The sequence below is a fragment of the Dunckerocampus dactyliophorus genome, chromosome 18 (assembly GCF_027744805.1).
Source record: "Dunckerocampus dactyliophorus isolate RoL2022-P2 chromosome 18, RoL_Ddac_1.1, whole genome shotgun sequence".
NCBI lineage: Eukaryota > Metazoa > Chordata > Actinopteri > Syngnathiformes > Syngnathidae > Dunckerocampus > Dunckerocampus dactyliophorus.
Genome location: NC_072836.1, coordinates 9,284,576 through 9,307,638, shown reverse-complemented (window position 1 = coordinate 9,307,638; position 23,063 = coordinate 9,284,576). Strand labels below are relative to the sequence as shown.

General features: G+C 44.5%; 1 protein-coding gene across 10 annotated transcripts in view; it reads right to left on the bottom strand.

Annotated features, from left to right (window-relative positions):
- The window catches only part of LOC129171096 (axin-2-like), a 159,096-nt gene that overhangs the window by 123,443 nt on the left and 12,590 nt on the right, over positions 1-23,063 (bottom strand). For 8 of the 10 annotated variants that reach the window (XR_008566735.1, XR_008566733.1, XR_008566736.1 and 5 more), the window contains exons 7-10: positions 19,715-19,762; positions 19,564-19,638; positions 11,115-11,201; positions 216-315 (exon numbers count right to left, since the gene is read on the bottom strand). Coding sequence is in view for 5 of the 10 variants with exons in the window: in XM_054759445.1 (XP_054615420.1) it covers positions 216-315; positions 11,115-11,201; positions 19,564-19,638; positions 19,715-19,762 (310 nt within the window). In the remaining 5 variants the exon portion in view is untranslated. The remainder of the gene's footprint in view (positions 1-215; positions 316-11,114; positions 11,202-19,563; positions 19,639-19,714; positions 19,763-23,063) is intronic. The other 2 variants (XM_054759446.1, XM_054759447.1) reach the window with 2 other exon arrangements.

Sequence of the window (23,063 nt, the reverse complement as noted above, 5' to 3'; positions counted from 1 at the left end):
TGCTTACAGAGACAGGCCTCAGCAGAAGAGATGAGAACATACTGAAAGCTAGGATTCTATTGAGGTTTTTTGATTGAGCATCACAGCTGGAGAACGTCCATGTGCAGCACTGCATCTTGTAGAATTCCATCTATTGGGAGGGTTTCACTGGGAGTGTTCTTAGACATTACTATAAACATCCTTGCAATTAACCCTCCAATGCTGTCACCGCTCACCTTTCCTCTCCAGTTTGTGGATCATCTCTTCGGATTCCTTCTGCTTGGCCCGATGTAGAGTCTTCAGCTCTTCAATCTCCACATTCTTTCGATCCAGAATCTGGTTTTGACATGGGATAATATTCAGTGCAATTCATATTCAATGCAAATATCAATTACACTATAGAGATACAAGTATTGGGACATCTAACAATTCAACAAAACAATCACATTCCAATAACTGCTCAAATTAAATTGTCAACTGTCTTTTTAATGGCATTAAATCTCTGAGAAAAATAAATACGTGTAAAAAACCAATAATAATAAAATAAAATAATAAAGCTTTTAAATGCTTAAAATTGGAAAATGTTATTTCTCTTTTATTTGGATTTATGTTTTTTGAAAAATAAAATTGTTAAAAAAACAATGAAATTTAAAAATAATTTTATATTATATATATATATATATATATATATATATATATATATATATATATATATATATATATATATATTATATTATATATATATTTTATATTACACCAAGCTCCTCCAAACATGGCGCTTACTACACTACAGAGGAGTGCCTTCCCCAAACTGGAAGCGCAGAATCTTCCAAAATGTCTTGGTATTGGATAATTAGACAGACACTCCCAATACACTCCCGTCTGGAATAATCCTGACATCTTGCTTAAAAAGAAACCATTAAATTTCCCAACATGGCACGAAAAAGGAATAAGTTGTATGAAAAATATAATTATAGGAAACAACTTTATCTCATTTAACGACCTTGTTACACAGTATGGAATAAATCATAACAAATTTCTTGAATACATACAAATTAAATCCATAATTAAAGCAAGTTTCAGGACCATATCATGGGAAAGCAATACCACTATTGACCAATTTTTAAAAATATCTGCCCCTAAAACATTATCTAAATTATATATTCTACTTTCAAAAAATGACAACACAATTGGAGTACCAATCTCCAAATGGAGCTCAGATTTATCTACAAGCTGTGACCCTGAATTTTGGAAGCAAATATGTCTTAATGCTTCCCGGTTAATCAATAATCCCAACCTACAGCTGATTCAGTTTAAAATCCTTCATAGAGTACACTACACAGGACATAGAATGTTTAGAATGGGCTTAACTGACTCTAACATCTGTACACACTGCTCAGACCATAGAATAGATGACTACTTACACTCCATGTGGACCTGTGCTCCCATTAAAAATTTTTGGCACGGAGTGTGTGAGTACCTATCTTTGGCACTTGGGTTCTCCATTCCTACCTCTCCTTTACTATGCCTGCTGGGCGATCTCTCCACAATTGATGTAGAAACAAATCAAACACAGCTTCTCATCACTGCATTAAGCATCGCCAAGAAAACCATTCTCATCAATTGGAAATCAAGGAAGAAACTGAACATAGCTCTTTACAAAAATCTTTTGTTAGATCATATAGCTATGGAGAGAATGTCTGCTGAATCTAAAGAACAAATGTCAGAATTTCAGTCTATATGGGCACCAATAATTAATTCCCTGACCTGACTCTCAGGGGGGTGAGGGCATCTGTCTCTGCCCCTGGGGGTCTCGTTCATCTGGCGTGGGGTGTGGTCCTGGTCGCTGGGTGGGCCTGGTACCTCGGGGGCGGACGGTGGCGGGCTTGGTGTCCCGGGTCTTCTTTGCTGGGCTGCCTGCCTGGGGGGGCTGGTGGGTGGGGGTGGGGGGGGGTCCGGGTCGGGTGATGGGGCGGGGGCGGGGTCGGGGGGGTCGCCCAGGGGGCGGCGTTGGTTGGCCTCCGGGTTGGTGGGTGGATGGGGTGCTGCATCCTGCGGGTGCCGGGCGCCTACTGCTGCTGGGGGGGCCCGTGTGCGGCTGGTGGCGCTGGCTCTCCCTCGCCTCCTTTGCCTCTGGGGGTGGGGCGGGGACTGCCCTGGGCCCTCCTGCTCGGCTGCCGCGTGGGGCCGTCCGGTGTGGGGTGTGGGGGCCGGCCTCTCCCCCTGGTGGGGGCGCGGGTGCCTGAGCCCAGCTGCCCCCGCGGAGCCATCTCCCCCGGGTGGGAGGGTGGTTTGGGTTGCCCCTTTTTATTTATTTATTTTTATTTTATTTATTTTTTTAAAATTATTTTATTTTATTTTATTTCACTGATTTATGTGTGTGGTGTATGTGTGATAGGTGGGAGCTGCCTGTTATCCTCCGGCGCCTGTGGCTGTCCCCCGGGTGACGGGGGGGCGCGGAGGTGGGGGTCGCGGATGTGCGGTTTGGGCTCGGGGTGGGGGGTGCGTGGTGCTGGGGTGGGGGGGATCCCTTGCTTTCTCCCCTCAGGGACGGGGCCGCTGTGGCTCGGTGGGTGGGGCGTGTGGGGGCCGTGGACGGGTTGCGCGTGGGGGCGGGCGGCGTGGTGTCCATCTGCGTGGTGCTTCCCGGGATCGGCGGGAGGATGCTTGCTCCGGGGTGGGGCGGTCGGGGGGTGGCTTTGGCCGGGGGCTTGGGGGTCGGGCTGGCGGGCGGTCCCTGCTGCCTGCTGGTGTCAGGCTGGTCCTTGCTTCCGGGCCGGCGGTTGTCTCCCTCCCTCCGGGGTTTCCCCCTTGGCGTGTTGGTGGATGGGCGGGGGGTGGGGCGGTGGCCGGTCTGTGGCGTGGCGGGGGGCGGGGCGGGCGGGGGCATCTGCTTGGGCGCCGGGCGGGGGGCCGCTCCTCTTGCGGGCCCGGTCGTGCGGTGCTTGCTTCTCTGTCCCTCCCTGGCGCCTCTGGCCTGCGTGCTTCGTGGGTGCGGCCGTGCTCCGCTCTATGTGGGGTCCGGTGCTCTTGTGGTCGTCGTGGTGTTGCTCCCTTGCCGGCCGTGGTGGTATGCGGGGGGCGCGTGGGCGCGACTCCCGCTGTCCTGGTGGCGGTCGGATCTGCCTTGGGGGCGTGTGGCTTGTCCGTGGTGTTTGGCGGTTTGGGGGTGGCGCTGTGAACGCTACCTCCGGTGGGGCTCCGGTGTTGGGGGGCGCTGGGGGTATCGCCTCTGGGGGGTTGGGTGGGCCGGACTGGGCATCCTGGCGGGCCGGGTAGGGCCTGTGGTGTGTCCTGCGGCACGCCCGAGCCTGGGCTGTGGTGGGCGGCCGGTCGGTCATGTGTCCTTGGTCCCCCCCCTGCTCGGTTTGGGCGGCGTTGGGGTGTGGGGCCCCCGTCCTTCCTGTGCCACTGCACCACCTCACATATATATAGGACATTGGGGGGTGGCCTACGGTCGGGCGTGATTGGGGAGGGGAGCTGCCTTGCGGGGCTTCTTTGCTCCTGCTGTGCCACTGACCTGTTGCCCCCCAATTTTAATCGCAGAGTAGACACTTAGGGTTTGGGGGGGCTGGCCAGGTGAGGGGCCCTCCGAGCGGCAGCTGTCCCCCGATTTTAATTGCATCATTAGCTATCATCCACATACACTCCATATACATGCACACAGATACACCATCCTCTTTTATTTTATTTTATTTATTTATTTATTTTTTTTTTTTTAATTGCATCATAGACACTATCACACCTTATCACATACACGGGTGGGGCGGGCTGGATTGGGGTGCCTTGTGCACCTCGGCGTCTGCCCGCCAGGGTCGGCGGTGTGGCCGGGGGCCTGGCCGTCGCGGTGGCTCGCCCGGGGCGGCCTGGCCTGTGGGGTGCCCTTGTCTGGTTCGCCTGCCCTTCCCTGGGGTGGCCCTCTGGGGCCTGTTGATGCCGGGGCTTGCGCCGGGGGGGGGCGGCTTGCGGTGCCCCCCCTGGACTGACACGTGCCGCGGGCGCCTCTGCGCTCTTGGGGCGGGTTCGGCGGTCTCCGGGGGGCGGTGCTGGTGCTTCGGGTGGCCCGTGTGCTGTCGCGGCGGCCGGTGGTTGCTGCGCTGTGGCGGCTGCTGGGGCGCCGGGCCAGCTGGTGGGTTGGGCTTGGTCATGCTTGCGGGTACTGTGGGCCTGGGTGGCGGGGTGGGGGTGGGGGGGCGGGTGCCCTGGGGCCGGGCTCGCTGGGGGGGGTCGTGCTCTGCCGGGCGCTTGGGCGTCTGTCGCCGTTGCGCTTTGTGCGCTGCCGGGCCGCTGTCTGTGTCCTCGCCTCCCCCGGTCTGTCTGTGGGCTTGTCGGGGGTGGGGCTCCGGTGCGCGGGTGGTGCGCTGTCGGCTCTGGTGGCATGTGGCTGGTCTGGCTTCTGGTGGTTTGTGGGGGCCGTCGGCTGGTCGGCTGCTGGTCTTGCCTTCTCGGCTCTGGTGCTTGGCCTCCCTGCGGCTTGGGGTGTGGTGCTCCCGCTCTCTCTTCGGGGTTTGCTGGCCCGCGGGTGTCGGTTGGCGCTGTGTGGTGGTTCGCCTGGCTGCTCGCCCGTTTTCCCGCCTGCCTGCTCGGTTTCCCGCTCTCCTCCTCGCTGACTCCCCTGTCTGCCTCGCTGGCGGCGTCCTACCGCTGGGGGGGTGTGGCCGGGTGTCTTCCTGCTCCCCGGCGGTCTGCGCTCTCCGCCCCTGGGTTCTGAGTCGTATGTCTGGGACCCCGGGGTCCCCGGCTCCGCTGCTCCTTGGGTTACCAACGGGGGATAGGGTGGGGCTTCCGGGTGTCGGGCAGTCGACCACTGTGTGTGTGTGTGTGTGTGTGTGTGTGTGTGTGTGTGTGTGTGTGTGTGTGTGTGTGTGTGCGCGCTTGAGTAAGTAAGAGGGTGTATGAGCGTGCGCATAGGGGTGTGTTTGTGCGTAGGAGTGTTTATGTGCGTGTGTGTGGGTGCGTAGGAGTGTGTATGTGCGTGCGTGTGTGTATTTTTATTTATTTATTTATTTTAGTTATTTATTTTGGGGGGGGGCATACAGGGGTTTGCTCCGTGGGGTCAGGTGCTGGGCGATACATCTCTGCCGCCCGTGCCTCCGCCGGGTGGGTGGAGGGTGTGCCTCCTGCATCCCTTGGCGGGGCGGCCCTGTGTCGGGGGTCGGGCGGGGGTTGGCCCGGGGCGGGCCGGGCTCCGCTCCCTGGGGGTGGGGGTGGCGGTGGGCGGGAATTGGCGCTTCCGGCGCGGGCGGGCTTCTTTCCGGCTGTGGAGGCGTCTCTGGGCCTGCCGGTTTGTGGCCCCCGGTACCCGTCTGCCTTTGTGGGGTGTGATCTCTCGCTGGTCTCAGGGGTTGGCAGTCCTCCGGCCCGCTGGCGCCCTGTCCTTGGCTGGGATTGCCTCTCTTCGGCCCCTTACTGGTCTTCCCGGGGGGGGGGCTCTCTGGGCTGGCTCTTGGGGCACTGATCTTTGTGCTGCCTGCCCCTATGGGCCTGGTGGCCTTCTGGCGGCCGGGGCCCGGCCTTGCTATTTGGGGCGGGACTCTCTGGGAGGTGGAAGGCGGCCCCTTTCCTTTCATGCACTCTCAGTGACAATCACACGCCCACACATTCCTGCACCTTTATATATATATGAAGTCTTCCTTACATACAGAGATACCTGTACATATGCACACTCACAGTACATACGTACTTCCCCACATTACTCACTGAGTTAACCAGGGTGTTATTATGTTGTTGGTTTTATTACAGCGACGGTGATTTCAGCAGTATGACTATATATATATATATATGTGTGTATGTGCGGTATGTGTGTGTATATATATATATATATGTATATATATATATATATGTATATATATATGTGTATGTATGTGTATGTATGTATATATGTGTGTATATGTATTTTTTTTTTTTTTTTTTTACAATGATGTGCATTACAGTAACTTTGATTCTATTCACTATCATGGATAATCATTTCATTACTACAGTTATGTGTGACTGTTTCAATGCGGTATTATCATGGTGATCACTATCATAATTCATCATTTCATGACTGCTATTGTGTGCGACTGTTTCAATGCAGTATTGTCATTGTGATCACTGTCATAGTTCATCATTTCATGACTGCTATTATGTCTGATTGTCATTGACAGCTTTGTCATTGTGGTTGTTGATATTGATTTGTCCTTTATCCTTGTTCGTCTTTATAGTTGTCACGGACATTTATTTGCTGATGTCGTTCTGTATGTTTCTGTTGTTCTGTCACAATTGTTGTTGTTGCTGCTGTTGTCCTTGTCTCTTGTCTCTCTTTTTTTTGTTTTTGTCCCCTCTCGCCCCCCCCCCCTTTTTCCTTTTCTCTTCTTCTCTGTCCCCTCCTGCTCCGGTCCGGTCGCTCCAAATTTGCTTTATAACAAGCATCAAGGTCGAATAAATTTTGTATGACAGGGGAAGTGTATATCACACTTCTCTCTGGCAGAGTAAATCTGTTGAGCACTTGACGGCATTTAGGTATACAATTCTATCTGCTTTAAAGGCTGGACAGGACAGGGGTTAAAAAAAAAAAAAAAAAAAAAAAAAAAAAAAAAAAAAAAGGATAATTAGACAGACATAGCACACAGTTTTTCATTTACTCTCCGTTTGATGGAAAATATGTAATGTTCCATATGCACAGCTAATCCTTAGGAGGCTGCCGTGTAAATGAGTAAATCAACACCTGAACGCAGCACCTGTGCCGAGATGCTGATGCGGTAACTACATTTACATGATGCTGAACATCTGTGTGCAATTAGTAAATTAGACCATGGAGGTTTGAAGCGCTTGAAGTGAAGTGTAAAAAGCCCTGCGATGATTTTTGGTTCAAAAGTATTAAATATGCCAAGACCTTCCTTTTAAAACAACAACAAAAACAAAATTTTGATTTAATTAATAACATGATTTTATGGATGAAAATGGCAGACAAATGTGTATTTTGACATTTTGTTGTCCAGCAGCCCATTTCTGTAAACTGAACATGGGTGATGAAAGGAGGGTCAAAGTTCACAACACATTTAGGAATACCCCATTTTCTCCATTTGACAACCCCATGCAGTGAAAACATCTTTGTAGGAGAGAAATGCGCTGACACAGTGCCTGGTCCTGCACAGAGAGTGCATGGGACGTGAGGAAATGATAGCTTTTATGGTGGCAATTTTGGGAGGCTTTTCATTCCTTTTTACACCTCATCCCTGCTGCTGCTGCTCCGAGGACCCGGTGAGGAGAGAAAAACTGGCTTAGAAATTCCAGGAATATGCTTTCTGGAATATGCTTTGTGGAAACATGCGCAAATTTCATTAGGGTCGTCAGGTGGGCACCCTCCTTTCGATAATAGACCCACTGATAGGCCCATGGCACCTCCAGAGAGCTCATTGGCAACACCTGGCGTCCCAGGTGTGCCCCCCTCTGCTCGTTGCGCTCGATCCATAACCACTGGTTGCTTCTTTCATCCGCTTCAGAGACTGATCTTATTGTCTGTCGCAGAGCGTGTCCATGAATGTCAAGGTCTTCCATGAGTCTGATGTTAGAGGAAGCCACAAAACTTCTGCATGCAACTTCAGCCGGATAGACGTTGGCCTTCCATCCTCGTTGTTGTGCATCTGCTGCCAGGTCTGTGTAATGCAGTTTCTTTCGTTCGTAGGCCTTTTCAGTGGAATCCTCCCATGGGACGGTGAGCTCTATGATGTTGACCACCTTTAGTGAAGGGGACCATAGCACCGAGTCTGGCCTGAGGGTGGTGGTTGCAATCTCTGGGGGAACGATTAGTTGCTTGCCAATATCAACTAGCATCTTCCAATCCCGCGCCATGGCCACATTAATTAATAATAATATTGCTAAAGCACCTCGCCATAGCACTTCATATGCAATTGATTTGTTAAATTTACATTGTGCTATGACACTGACAAAATAATTACAAGGTGAGAATGTCAGCATGAGTCAATATGGTTTATTCACTTTGAAGACTGGAGACCGTTTGGAACATCCATCCATCCATTTTCTATACCGCTTCTCCTCATTAGGGTCGGAAACTCCACACAGAAATGCCCAACGGAGATTCGAACCCAGGTCTTCCCGATCTCCAGACTGTAACTGCGTGGCCAACATGCTAACCACTAGACCGCCGTGCGGCCCCGTTTGGAACAAAATGCCTTTAATTTGATGGATGATTTGATGTTGCTTGGTTGCAATTTCATGTTTGACCTTGTATAAATACCTCACCTTAAGGTCAAGGTCACCAAAATATGTCATCACCTCTCATCACCAAAAATGAATCTGTTGAGCGGCTATCTATGACATTTTTGGAGAATGACTGAACATTGCACTATTTTTGTAGTTTATTTGTTTAGTGTGTTTGACCTTGCTGTGACCTAGACCTATATGCTTTGACCTGTCAATACCTCTGAACCAAAAAACCTATGTGGTGAATATGAAGTGTTTTGGTGTTGATATGCGAGTCTAAGAGGGACAGAATAAAAGGTTACAAGAAAAAAAAAATTCTTCAAAGAAAAAGTTGCAATGTTGAAAGCATGTCACACTAAAACTAACATTAAAATGTATTTATTTAGTGCAGAGCATATCTTGACCTACACTGGTTTGGTTTTAGCGTATTTAATGAACAAAATATGAAAAATCCTTCTGTTTTTCCTGTATAAGGCTCTCTGTGAAAAAAGTATGGACACCCCTGCTATACATCATTCAAATGGGGCTAATTAAAGTGAAACCTTCCATGAGGCTCGTCAGCAAGCGCCCCTAAATCACTTCTCTTTGAAGCCATTAGATGGAATACGGAGTCAAATACAGAGGAAATTAAATTGGACATAACTCACCATCTGTGTTTAATTAAAGAGAGGGGAGGGAGAAGCTGGCTGTCATTCTGTCTCATCAAGCACAAAGCATTGGGCATCTTAAAGCGGAGAGAAAATTGCAGTGCCCCCCCCCCCGTTTTATTAAAAGCGTCTGTCGCAGCAAAGGAAAGTCATGCAGCAGACCTGACAGATACCAGGTGCTTGTTCTGCAGCCTACTATCTGATGGGCACCCAGTGTGAAATAAACCATCTTTTAAGGCTTTGAAGAGATGATGGTGTGAGGCATGGAAGGAGAGATTTGAGTCTTTTCTTTTTATTAGCCACCACAGGCACTGATAAGCTTTATAATGCAGTTTAAGTAGCTGTGAAGAGCTCTCAAGTTTGCAAATGTGAACGTCCGGTCCGACAGTCCTCGTAGGTAAGGAACGATTGAAGATGCAACCACTAAAATAAGGGACATTTGATCCAAACTGGGCCATATAGCACTTTACGGTACAATCAAACCTTCATTTCCCCTCAAAACACCCCTGTTTTCATGTGATTCATTTTTCGACAACATTTTTCACCCAAATTTTGCCTCGCTTCTCATACAGTGTTGCGTGTAACAAATTGTTGTATTCTCCGCTTTAGTACGTTGACAGTATTGCATGTTTATTCAGCAATGTTGGACCACACATCCAACACCAAATCTCGCGACACTTGGTTTACACAATACTGTGTTATCCTGCAAGGCACATTCATTTGGCACTTTGAGTGCCAAAGCAAAGCACACGTTGGCGACTCAGTCTTGTCGTTTTATTCATACACTGAATGAGTCCAGCTGTGTTCGTAATGTCTCTTTATGACAAAACGTGCCTTTTAGCCTATTCTCAGCTCCCACCTGGAAGTCATTCTCCTGCAGCTTTGTCGCCCCTCTATGACATCATCACCAGCTGGCGCTATAGTTATTTGCTAATTAACACAGTGATGCCACAAGTCTCCTTCTTTTCCTCATTAGTACGGCTGCAAAATAACCCACCAGGGGAAAGTGACAAACATTGTTGAATTCAAGTCCGCGTGGCTATCCTGTCCCCTGGTTCCACTTTATGCATTTACATGTATTTCACATTGTTTTATGCATATAAAACTTTTATTATTCTCTATAAAATATGTTTTGCGGAAGGGATTAATTGGATTTACATCATTTCTTATGGGAAAAAATTGATTCGGTTTTCAGACAATTTGGTTTTTGGAAGTTCCTTTAGAATGGATTTCGGGTAATGAAAACCCAAAGTACCAGTATAATAACTCAACATATAAAGGAAATCTAAACAACTGGAGCAAAAATGTGAATAGAAAATTGAGAAAAATTTAGAAAAACGGTCAATAAATCTCATTTTGCAGTTATTCAAAAACTGTATAAAAATATAATGCTGTGACACGAACTAAATGAATTTAAACTATAGCACTAAATGCCTAAATAGTGGTGGATAAAAAAAAAGGCATTAACAGCTGTGGCTGTAGGCAACCTCCCGATGTAGAGTCTCTAGCATTTAGAATGAGCAAAGGCTTTTAGTGTACTCAATGAGTGGCCATATTTCCTTGTCTTTGTGTGATTATGGTGTACAGTAATCCCTTGTTCATCGTGGTTAATTGGTTCTAGACCCGACCGCGATAACTTCCTGTTCTGGACAGTACATTTCTCGGGTGGCTATTGTCTCATCAATGTAATGTAATGAACCTTAAAGGCATTATTATTATTGTGTTCATGTGATTGTTCGTGTGTGTTGCTGTAAATATGTTGGAGTCTTAGGGGGAGCAAAATGGGGGTGGACAGGAAGTGACGTTGGGAGTATAGAGTTTTAGCTTGCCGTAGGTTAAGTCCACAATAAACCAATAAAATCTGCAATAAAAGCCTGTTGTCCCAGCAATCAAATCTGGTGCTTGAGTCTTACTTAACATTACAGTAGCATCACTGACACCTAGTGACCAGTGTAGAAAACTACATATCATCACAATGTCTTTGAATGCTAGTTCATTTAGCCATTTTTATGTGTGTAAATTTTTCATTCAGGCAAAAAATATATGCAATTTGCTTATATATGTATATATATTTTTTTACTAATAATAGGCTGTATTTCACCACAAAGCAATGATTATTTATATATTTGGGAAAAACCTAACAGAGTGAAGTTGCAAAATTCAAAGTGTGATGTGGCGAGGATGTACTGTAATGCACTTCATCAATGTTTTGAATCGCAATATTCAATTTTTTACTGTTTATTGCTTGTATCTGTAGCAGCATTGTATTTTTTTTGTTCTTACTTTGTCTACAGCTGCATCGTGTCTCTGCTGCATTCTCAGTTTCTCCTCCAGGTGCTTGGACTCCAATATTTTGACCCTCATATCTACCTGAAAAACAAGAAACAAAAGCGAACCCATGTTAATTTTTTAAGCGATAAGAAAAAAATACTAAATCAACAAAATAAACAACACAGCAACTTGTATCTAAGTGACAGATTAACAAAGATAACATGACTCCAGATGAAAGAAGTTGCGCACTCTGCCTCGCTCCGGAGCAAAGCCAATGATGAAATTAAACATTAACATTTAAAAAACCCACATGAAGCTTCGAAAATCTGAATGGAGGTGCATCAAACTCAGCTCATGTCTGCGTGGGTGCATGATGAAAATGTGAGGCTTTGGTTTGTGTGTCTGAATAAAGAACAATTAATCATCAGAAACATCTGTTTTCTGTTTTTACGGGATCAAAAAGTCAACCTTGTCTTGTTTGTGTTGGAATGAATCCCCTTGGCTTCTTTGTGACACAGGTGACAAAATGATAAAGCCTTTGTTGCATAAGAAAACTACATCTAATCATATTTTTAGCTAGTTGGGAAAAGAAAGTAACAAATCCAGCAGCTCTATCTACCTCTGCATGCACTTTAAAATGTTGTTTAAATGTTGGCTGGGTGCGAATGAACTCATCAGCAGTTTGCTAAGCAGTTTGCTTCTTACCGCTATTACAACATTGGTTCAGTTGCTGCTTTGTTGTTCAGTGTACACCCCTGATAAAAATTTTAAGACCAGTTAAAAAATGCTAATAATTTACATTTTGTACTGTTGGATCTTAAGGAGGTTGCAAGTCGAGTTTCAAACTGCAAAAAGAAGAAATGGGACAAAAAAAAATAGAGTTAGCAATTTATTGCTAACAACCATTAAAATGAAATACCACAACCTTTAAAAGCCAAAATCTTGGCAAAAATGTGGTTCCAGTCACCAGTACTCACACTGCCATGATCTCTTGATGGCAAAGGCAAAAAAGCTTTCTCTCTTTGAACGCAGTCGGATTGTTGAACCTCTCCCAGCGCACCATTGCTGCTGAGGTTGGACGCAGTAAGACAGTTATTTGAGACTTCTTCAAAGATCCTGAAGATTATGGAACAAAAAAGTAAAGTGGTAGATGCAAAAAAAATGTTAGAGGATCCCACTGGCTGTCCGTCAAGACACGAGACAATCCACGGTCCAAATGAAGGTTGTTACTGGTGCAGAGTGCAGTCCAAAAACATCAGATGGCATCTGCCAAAGGATTTTAAGAACAAAAAATGTCTTCAGAGGCTTTGTGTCTTCATCGCCACCAAACATGGGACATTGAAAGGTGGAAGAGGGTTTTTTTCTCTGATGAGAACAAATTCAACCTTGACGGTCCAGATGGCTTCCAATGACAAGGAGATCCATGTTTTCCACATGGCACAGTGGAGTGGGTGCCACCACGATTTGGGGTGCTTTTTGGAACAATGGAGCTTCAGGTTGTGCAGGGGTGTCAAATGGCAGCTGGTTATGTGGAGATGTTGCAGGGGGCATCCCTTTTGACTGAAGGCCCTCATCTGTGTGGTAATGACTGGCTTTTTCAACAGAACAACGCTGTAGTTCTTTCAGAGGAATAACCTGCCCACCTGCGCTGAGCTGGAGTGTCCGATTGGCTGTCCATCAAGACACAGGGCGGTCTTCCACCCAAATTAAGGCCCTTACTGGTGCAGACTGCAGCGCACTAACCATCAGACGGCAACTGCGGGAAAAGGGTTTAAAAAAAACAAAACTAATTCAAAGACCTCATTTCAAAGACCTCATCTCCTTCAAACAAAACTGCCCATTTAGACTTTGCCATGGAGCATCAAACATGGGACATTGAAAGGTGGAAAAAAGTTTTCTCTCATGAGAAAAAATGTAACCTTGGCGGTCCAGATGGCTTCCAACATTACTGGCATGACAAGCAGATCCGACCTGAGATGTTGTCTACCCGGCACAGTGGATGGGGTCCATCATGATCCGGGGTGCTTTTTCATTGAGTGAAACACAGGAGCTTCATGTGGTGCAGGGTCGTCAAACGGCGAATGCTGACGTGCAGATGTTGCAGCGGGCATCCCTCATGACTGAGGGCCCTCGTCTGTGTGGTAACAGCTGGGTTCTTCAACAGGACAACGATGCCGTTCACAATGCTCGCTTGACCAAGGAATTCTTCGGGGAGAATAACATCACTCTTTTGGACCATCCTGCATGTTCCCCTCATTTAAATCCCACAGAGAACATTTGGGGATGGATGGCAAGGGAAGTTTATGAAAATGGCCATCAGTTCCAGACAGTTGATGCCCTTCATGAAGCCATCTTCACCACTTGGAGCAATGTTCCCACGAATGCTGGGACAGCCTCCCTCCAATTATCACCACACCAGTTCACTTACAACCTACAGCCACCAGGGGCAAAGTACTTGTAATGCTCGCAAGAGCGACACTCCCTATAAGGACCACAGATGCTCACCAAAGGCTTTTTCCCCATTGTCTACAGCAGCCTTCCTGTAATAATGTTATATTCTTTGGTTAATTACTATATCATATTTCTTGTGAAGTTGCTTCTCTTTTAAGTTGCACGTTGACAAATTGTGTTTCTCTTTGCAAACACAAAGGGGAACTTTAACAGAATAGTACAGAGGTCCAGTCGGTTTGATGTCCCGACTCATGTTTAGTCACCGTCTGTGCCGCTAGTGTGTTAATCATCCCTCGGGCAGGGTGACAGTGTGATGCCTTTGAACGTGTGTGTGTGTGTGTGTGTGTGTGTGTGTGTGTGTGTGTGTGTGTGTGTGCGCGCTTGTGTGCATACTGAAGCAAGAAAAGGAATAACATTAGTAAAACAATACTTTAAGTCAAGTAAGACTAGACTTACTGCATAGAAAACTGACTGATAATAAAATAAATAAAATAGTGTCCTAATTTCCCCCCCAGACTATCGGTATTTGTTTGTGTAAGCCAAATCTTCTACTCCTGAACCGCGGCACACAAACGGGAGAAAATTTGTGAAAACATGCCTCCCTACCGTGTTGGGGCTGTGATTATTTTTCTGACAAACATACCACATGGTGGCACTGTTATTAAACCCCAAAGTTTGACCCCATACATCGGATTGACTTGAAATTTGTCATATAGCTCAATGTGCTGTACAAAACACCCACTTAACTTTAGGTTCACACCTTTCGATACACACCTTTAGGGCACTGATAAGCACGTGTGAAATTTGAGCAAGATTGGCTGAAAAATATGGCCGCCATCAAGCAGAACCTCTTAGCAGGGGCACTGGTAAAACCTGGCCATTCATTGGCCATCATCAAGTCATTGGTCGGTTGTCTAATGATTAGAAACCTTTGAGGATATCAGAATTAAACGTATGCTAGCATGTCATCCAATGCATTTTGAGCACAACCCACAGGGGCGCCACAAATGTCATTCACAGTCACGTGAAAAAATTATACACCCATGTCAAAAATCTGCTGTTCATTTTAGATCATAAAAAAAATATAATAATAAAAAAAGAACATTCCGGAATTTGTGGGTTTATAAAGTATTCCTATCTAGCTACAGTATAAAAGCAGTGTGAAATGCTTTGAGGATAGTCTTCATTAATGCACTTTATTCTAAAAGTGTACCTTTGATGAAGTTCTGTTTACTAATCTGCCTCTTTCTACTGTCTTTTTCCTGTTACTCCACCATTTGTTGGTGCAATTGAAAGGACCACAAGAGACCTGTCATAGTATAAAGGGAGTGGGGGGAGCAAAAGACAGCAACAGAAGAAGCCAGGATGAGAGGAAGAAAAAGAGAAAGATGGTGGTGATTGAAAAGCAGGAGAGTAAGCGGAGACCTGATTCTGTAGGCTCCCCTAAAAAAAAAAAAAGGCACATGTGGGGGTGTCACTCTCTCAGCCGCTCTTCAAATGCTCTTTGGAGAAAGTTTGTCAAACTAGATCAGGGGCGTTAAAAACTTGTTTATAAAAGGCGTCAGTGAAGGAAGGAGGAGGAAGAATGTCGTACACCTAAGGCTTCACAGACGCTTTCAATCAGCCCGTCTGGGTGGTACAGCTTTTTTTCCCCCTCCTCTCTTCTTCAGAGTCATAGCTGGCGCTGTAAGATGCCATGTTGTTTGACACTCCACTCTTGAAAGGATGAGAGGGTGGGAGTAAGGAGGAAGAGGAGGTGCGTACGGGCGAGGCGAAGACGGAAACGGCGCAGGGTCAAGGCCTTTTTCCTCGGGGGGGATGTTTTCACAAAACGACTGCAAAGTGTTGAAGCTTCAAAAGCAAGGTTGCTTTTGTGCATCTTCTTTGTCTTGTATGAGACGTACAATGCTCTGGTATGACTTTCATCCTTTGTAAACAACACAGATGCTCAAGGATAGTCGGGATGCGGTGTTCTGCTATCTACTGACAAGCAGCAAGATGCCATTTCCACTGCCTGACAACAGTTTTAATTCACAGGAGTTTGTCCACGCATTGAAGACGCACAGAAGCATGCTTTTTAATGTTCTCCTTTGACATACAGTGTGTCACAAAACGAGTTCATTTTTATTACAATATACAGTATTATTCGCAAGGTACAACACTACAGAAATGAAACTTGTATATACTGTACAGTTGATCGCTGCTATTCCTTGGAATTACATCCAAGACTACTCGCGAATGTCGGAAAACTACGAGTAACGCCCATAAATATGTACAGTCGTCGCTCGCCACTCTGTGGTGCAAATTCTGCAGCTTCACTCTAACGGTTTTTCAATAGCATATTAATTAATAAGTCATGCTGTTTCATGGTTGAATACGGCTGATTATTAGTCAAAACATATGCATATTTAACTTGATGCCACATATTTTTCTGCCTAAATTAAGTATTTTTAAGCATAAAAACGGCTAAATGAACTTAAACATAAATATAAGGCATTCAGAAGATGCATTGAAAGACGTCCACATAGTATTCTGCAATAGTTGCCAGTAATGTTACCGTAATATTCGGTAAGACACAATCACCAGACTTGATCGGTGGCATTGAAAATCCTTATTGCAGGCTGCTGTTGCGGCCGTAACACACGACCGCCACTCACTCTGCTACCCTAGGGAACGCATTTATAGCAGCCCACACAAGTACGAGTCTTATGTCTTAAATGGCTTATTTTCTCTTATTACAGCTACTATATTGGGTAATATGAGTGTAAAGGTCACTATAGGGGTGTTATTTCATGTCTAGAGGGCTCTAATAATGAAAAAAACATATTTAGAAGGTTGTGAACTGGTTTTCTATGCTCTAACTATGCTCTAACTAGACTTGCTCTAACTAATTTACATATAAGGAATCAAATAACTTCAATAAACAAGGGATTACTGTAATTTTGACACACAGCTCGCTGACCCCATCCAAACATTCCTGCTAGCTTGACGTTGATTTACAATCAACATTTGCAATGAAAACGTTGGAATTGTTATATTAGATTCAACTCCAGAACCATCGCGCATCGCTCTTCGATTGATATTGTTCACTCACAACACAATCCAGGTTTAAGTCTCACACACTTATTAAACCCATTTTGTATTGTATTGTATTGTATTGTATTGTATGTACTTTATTTATCCCACAGCGGGGAAATTTACTTGTTACAGCAGCAAGCAAGCAAGACAAGTAAAGAGTAAATTTTAAATGACAAAATGTCCAGGCAAATACCACTAATGCATGATCATGTACGATGATGGATGAACAGATGGAACTGGAATCACGGTGTAGCCTTTAGCCTCGATTGTCAGGCTAAACATTAATCAACATGTAAAAATGGTGGGCTTTCTAACAGTGGTCCATGTGCATTTCACTTGTATTATCACAGTATTTCTAAACTATTAGCAATTTATGATGAATGAGATGCATTTTCTGTGGAAAAAGAACGGGGGAATTTTGGAGGAAAAAACAATTAATTATTCTTTTTAAAAAATTTAAATACACTTTTTTTTTTAAACCAAAAATCAGAAAATTTGCGGTGTCGCAAAAGCTGAATTGCGAACAAAGAGCATAATCCTCTGCCTTAGGAATTTATTTAAGTACTATTATTTTGTTAGAAACCTATTATATTTGCGTTGGTATCATTACATAACATTAAACATTCTCGTGGTCCTTTTATTCTTAAAATCTTCTTCTAAAAATGTATTTATGTAACATATGTATATATGTGGCCACACGGTGGTCTAGTGGTTAGCATGTTGGCCACACAGTCACAGTCCGGAGATCGGGAAGACCCGGGTACGAATCTCCGTTGGACATTTCTGCGTGGAGTTTGCATGTTCTCCCCGTGCGTGCGTGGGTTTTTTCCGGGTACTCCGGTTTCCTCCCACATTCCAAAAACATGCAGGTTAGGTTAATTGAGTGTGAATGATTGTTTGTCTATATGTGCCCTGCGATTGGCTGGCGACCAGTCCAGGGTGCACCCCGCCTGTCGCCCGAAGTCAGCTGGGATAGGGTCCAGCATGCCCCCGTGACCCTAATGAGGAGAAGCGGCATAGAAAATGGATGGATGGATGTATATATGTACAAATAAAAACATTCTCTCTAATAAATGCCATACCTCTCTGCCACTATTTGAGGAAATGTGGTATTATAAGCCTAGTTGTATTTCCTTTCCCAGTGTGAGGCACCAGTTTGAATACCAAACTACAGAAGTGGTTGCCTTATAATATCTTGGGCTACCAGCTTGCTCTTTTTTTAGATTAAAAAAAAAAGATCAAATCTAAAATCACAGGCCTAAGCTCTATCCCAGAGGATCCGTAGATTAGAGAGACTACATCATTATGGCACTGCAAAGCAAAATGGGATCTGATCCCCAGTTGGGGACTTGTGACCATTAAAGAGTGACAGTTTGACACCAACACACTCGTCTGCTACGGTGAGCCGGCTGCCAACAATCCCTGAGGTCAGGTACCAAGAGGAAGCCTTTTTAAGGATACACACACTTCCACGGCTCCCAACGATGGACGGGTCACTTTAATCAGCCTCAATGGGCTCTGCTGCTTAACTCATCAGGCGCCATTTAATTGAATTTCCCAATAAAGGCTGCTTAACTCGGAGCACTTGTATGGTGTGTTGAAAGAAGCATACTGTAGCAGGACTTTGCGCAACATTTTCCACAACTCCTCCAACAGTCGCGCACACTGTGCGACTCAAAGGCAAGGCGGCTTACGGGGAGATTTCTCAGCTGTCACTCATTGTTCCAAAGGAAAAGAACAGTCAGCATTCTTGTCTGTGCAGCTGGTGGCACAGTCGAAGGAGTTGAGTGTGAAAGCTGAGATGTCCATTAAGCCGCCATGAGCTTAATGGCATATGGCATATACGTTTAACACTTGAGTAAATTTTCAGCTAAGCCTTCAGGATTAAGGGGAAGTGATGTCACTGTGATTTCCTAGACTCAAAATCCATGCGACACAGTTGCGCTGTTCTTCTTTGGCACTTCAAAAAAGGACGATATTGTTTAAGGTGAGATTTGTGGCTCACTTCCACTTCACCTCCATAGGAAAATGGTGTGTGTGGTCACAGCTGGAGCTTGTGAAACTCCAGGGTTCCTGAGATCCCAGTAAGGCTTTCCTAATTGGGAATTTGGACTGACGACATGATCTATCAGGGTTTTACTGACCGCAGATCTATTATGATTCCGGGTTTATGGAATAGACAGGTGATTCCCATAACCTGGGATTAGCCTGCGGCAGATTTCAAAATAGGTTTCTGCATCATTTAGTAGGAAAGTCAAGCACTAAGCCCAACTAGACACATTTTCGTATTAAGTCATTTTTGCCACAATTATAAAAGGGACATGTGACTATATTTTCTTGAGTGGAATCTGTCTCTGAATGTCCTGAACTCCTGTTTCGATGCCGGCGTCTACATGGGTGTGTAGCTCAATTTCCCATCGTCTCTGCTAGTTGCTGTTATGAAGTGTGCCATATTTTCCTGACTATAAGTCACACTTTTTTTGTTTTCATAGTTTGGCTGGTCCTGTGATTTATAGTCAGGTGGGACTATTGTGTCAAAATACTTGTATATACAGTGGAACCTTGGTTGGCGTCCGCCCTGGTTGTGTTTTTTGGTTAATGTCAAAAATGTATTAATTCGCATTCTCTGGTTAGTGTACAATATGGTGCGCGTCTAATACACTGCACGACTCCATCTGTATTCTTAATGATTTTATCTTTTTATTTACCAGAAAATTAGCTAGCCGCTGACTCTCAAAAATGTTCACAGGGAACACATTCTTGTTTTGTAATTTGTCTAACCTGTGCACCCAATTCTTGCTTTTAAAAATCACTGAAGATGTATCATCATTCCATCCTGGAAAAAATGTTGAATTAAATCATGAAAAGCCCAAAATGAATAAGACATTCATGCGCCTGATGGGTGTATGCGAACATCTGACCAAAACTTTACCTCCTTGCTCTGCAAAAGCTGCAAATCCATGTCATCAGTAAGGGTGTTGTTCCTGACAAAGCTGGGCTTGAAAATCTACAGAAAGAAAAAAGATTGTATTGTAATTCATTGTGGGACACACATGTACTGTAGGTCACAAGGGACAACTTACCGGAGACAAAGGAATAGCCTTTTCTCGCAAGTACCTGGGGTTTTCAATCTAAACCAGGAAAGAGAAATATGTTTGTACTCTTTTCTCTAGCCTCCACCTTCCTTCAGTTTGTCATAAACAATGCGGGCGCTACATCAAAAGCTTGTGGCAGGAATCTCTTCCATCAACTCTTGTCTGTTTAGAAAAACAGGCATTGTGTATGCGACCGGCTCTATTTCCGACATGTCTTTGCTGCACGCAGGCCTTTTGTCAACACTGGGGACCACTAATCTGTAAGCTATCTCCGGTCCGTTTACTCGCAGATGGACGCTAATGTGTGTACATCCTTGCCAATAAGTGACATATTCTTTGATTATAGTATGAGGCGCAAGAAAAAGCAAAGCAAACCACATGAGTGAAAAAAAGGTCACAGTTGAAGTGGCCCTAAAGTGTTGACTACGAAAATATTGTGTTGCTATTTCCCTGACACAAATAGACATCCTATCTCCTTGATGCAAGCATGGAGGAGGAAGATTGTGAAGTTATGCATTAAATGTCCCACGTTATACTATTGTTCAACAATTTTAAATAACTCTCAAAGGCCCCACAATAGTGTATTGGAAGAGTGTTGCCCAAAATCTAGCCTTGATGCTGGAATTAAAAGTGAATAAGTAAGTGTGGCTCCAAGAAGCCCTATTGTGCACTTATCCACTTTTTACATGTTTAACATACAGCAGAGTAACATCACGGACTGGGACAGGAGGATACAAACATTAGCAATACTAGCATAACTATGTGAGCAGACCTGTCACAAATTTCGCTGGACGATAATTGTCCTATAAATATTATTGTCAACATTATTTTGAGACCATTTTTTCATGAATGTAATGATAGCATGAGGGATAATAATGAGAGCACATCGTATCAAAAGCAATAAACTTGGAATGGAACTTTTAAATAAAATGTATTAAACAAACAACATAATAAAATGAACAACCACAAAAGACAAAAACACCACAATGAAAAGTGTCTTTTTAGCATAAAATTCATAATTAATCACAATATTTCTGATTTTGAATCATCGGTCACTTTCGTTATTATGTGAATATTGAAAAAAAAAACACCCCGGACTGTGTGTCAATGCAGATGTCAGCTCATTTGCATATACAATTCTGTGTGGAATACGCTGTTGACGTTTAATGAAGTGTAACCTTTTGTTGGGAGTTTGGTCAAAGTGCATGTTTTGGATGCGGCAAAATGACGATGCGAAAACGGGCTGAAATTGACATCAGATCATGTTTTATACACAACAGGCACGGAGAAAGTATTCCACACTGTTTCCTCTGTTTATTCAATACGTTTGCAGTATATTTTCACACGGCAACGGCTTCAAATCACTGTCGTGTGTGCGTCACGACCCTCGAAAGTAACCGCACCGTCACTGGTATGCCTGTGAATACTCTCATTCACTGGTACCCCCTTCAGGAGAATCACCCATTTGCGTTTGCTTGCTTGTTACTCACTCGCAGCGCTCCGTGTGGACACTCGCTTGCGCCTCGCCAACATAAACGAATGCACGTGAATTTATTGTGGCCAAATTATCGAGTTTGTTTTATCGTGCGTTTAACTGATTGATTATCGTGACAGGCCTATATGTGACCTAAATTGCTAACATAACAGTCACATTTTAACAGCACATTATGCTAAGTTAGCCTGATGATTGGTGATCAAACGTATGATTGATCAAACTTACAGCTTCCATTTTTACTGTATAGCTGACAATCCAGCAGCGCTCCAGGCTTAATTTTAAGATGTGTAGCAAAGCCTTCTTTTTTTGTTTTGTTTTAACAAGGCTGCCCTCCATGAAGTGGTAGGTATATACAGTCATCCCTCGCTACATCGCGGCTCGAACATCGTTCACTCACTCTATCGTGGGTTTCCAAACATTAATTAATAAATTAGCGCTGTTTTAGCTACAGCCTATTATTAGTCAAAAAACATGCATATTTAAGCAAATTGTGCATATTTTCCCCCAAATTCTGCTTTTTCAAACATTAAAATAGCTAAATGAAGTAAAATATAAAATACAGTATAAGCCATTAAGACCAGAAACTTGTGAATGTAGTATTCTCCGTTGGTCACGAGGTGTCAGTAAATGTTCAGTGAGACCACCAGCGAAGCATCAGACTTGAACAACCGGCTTTTATTGCAGGTTTAAATGATCTCCCTACAGGCACAATAATAACAACATAAACATTTAAATCCTAATAATAACAACAACAGGGTTACTGGCGTGGCTGTAGCCCACAATAACCTAAAACTCAACTCTGAACACCTCTCACTTCCTGTCTATCGATTCTGCTCCATCACAAGTTAAACTGTCTTAAATGGCTTATTTTCTCTTGATTATATCTACCATATTGGGTAATATGAATGCAAAGGTGACTATATAGGTGCTATTTAATGCCGAGATGGCTCTAATAATGTTAAAAGACGTATTTAGAAGATTGTATACAGGTTTTCTATACCAGAACTACGAAAATATTCCATTTCTGAAGAAGGAATCCCATTTCGCGGAAATTCACTTCACGGTCGGGTCTGAAACCACAGGGGGACGGGGGAAACGAGGGATTACTGTACCTCTCTAGCTAGAGGTGGTGCCATGTGCATGAGCAAGGAAGATTTTCCTTCATGACATCATGAAAAGCCAGAACTTCAAAGGTGACCGTTTTAGAGCCTCTTCTTTCAAAATTGGAGCAAACAAGTGAGGCAGATGATAGATTTTTTCTCATATTTGGTGTTCATAAACAGGCTCTGAGGCTGCATATTATTATAACATCATTAAAAAGTCAGTTGTGCACAGTAGGGGATTTTAATAATCCACAATGGATATCAAATAAGAGAACAATAATAGAACCCCCAGGAGCCACTGACACATAAAATAGGGGCAACATCGGATCAAGCATACCGTCAGCCCTCAAAAAAGGAGCATCTAGCTGGACGGTAATCACGTTCTCTGCTCAGAGAAAGCAGATAAATATAGTCAGTGCAGTCGTGCTATAATTTAAATCCTTAAGCCAATGAATCAATCAACAACATTTCAAAATAGAGCAAAATCCACGTGGACTAAATGCTGTGGTGTAATGCTGACAAAGTGACCTGTGCCCCCATGTCTATGTACAGACACACCTTCCTGTATGCCCACACACACACACACATTACAAAGTCCAACCTTCTGGCTCGTACAGCGTTCCGTGTCATTGGAGCCTGATGTGGACAGTGCTCCACATCACAAGGCCCCGGCTTGACTTGCTGGCCAAACAAACACGCGGTTGATTGATGGCTTCCTAGTTTAGCGGAGAATAACCTC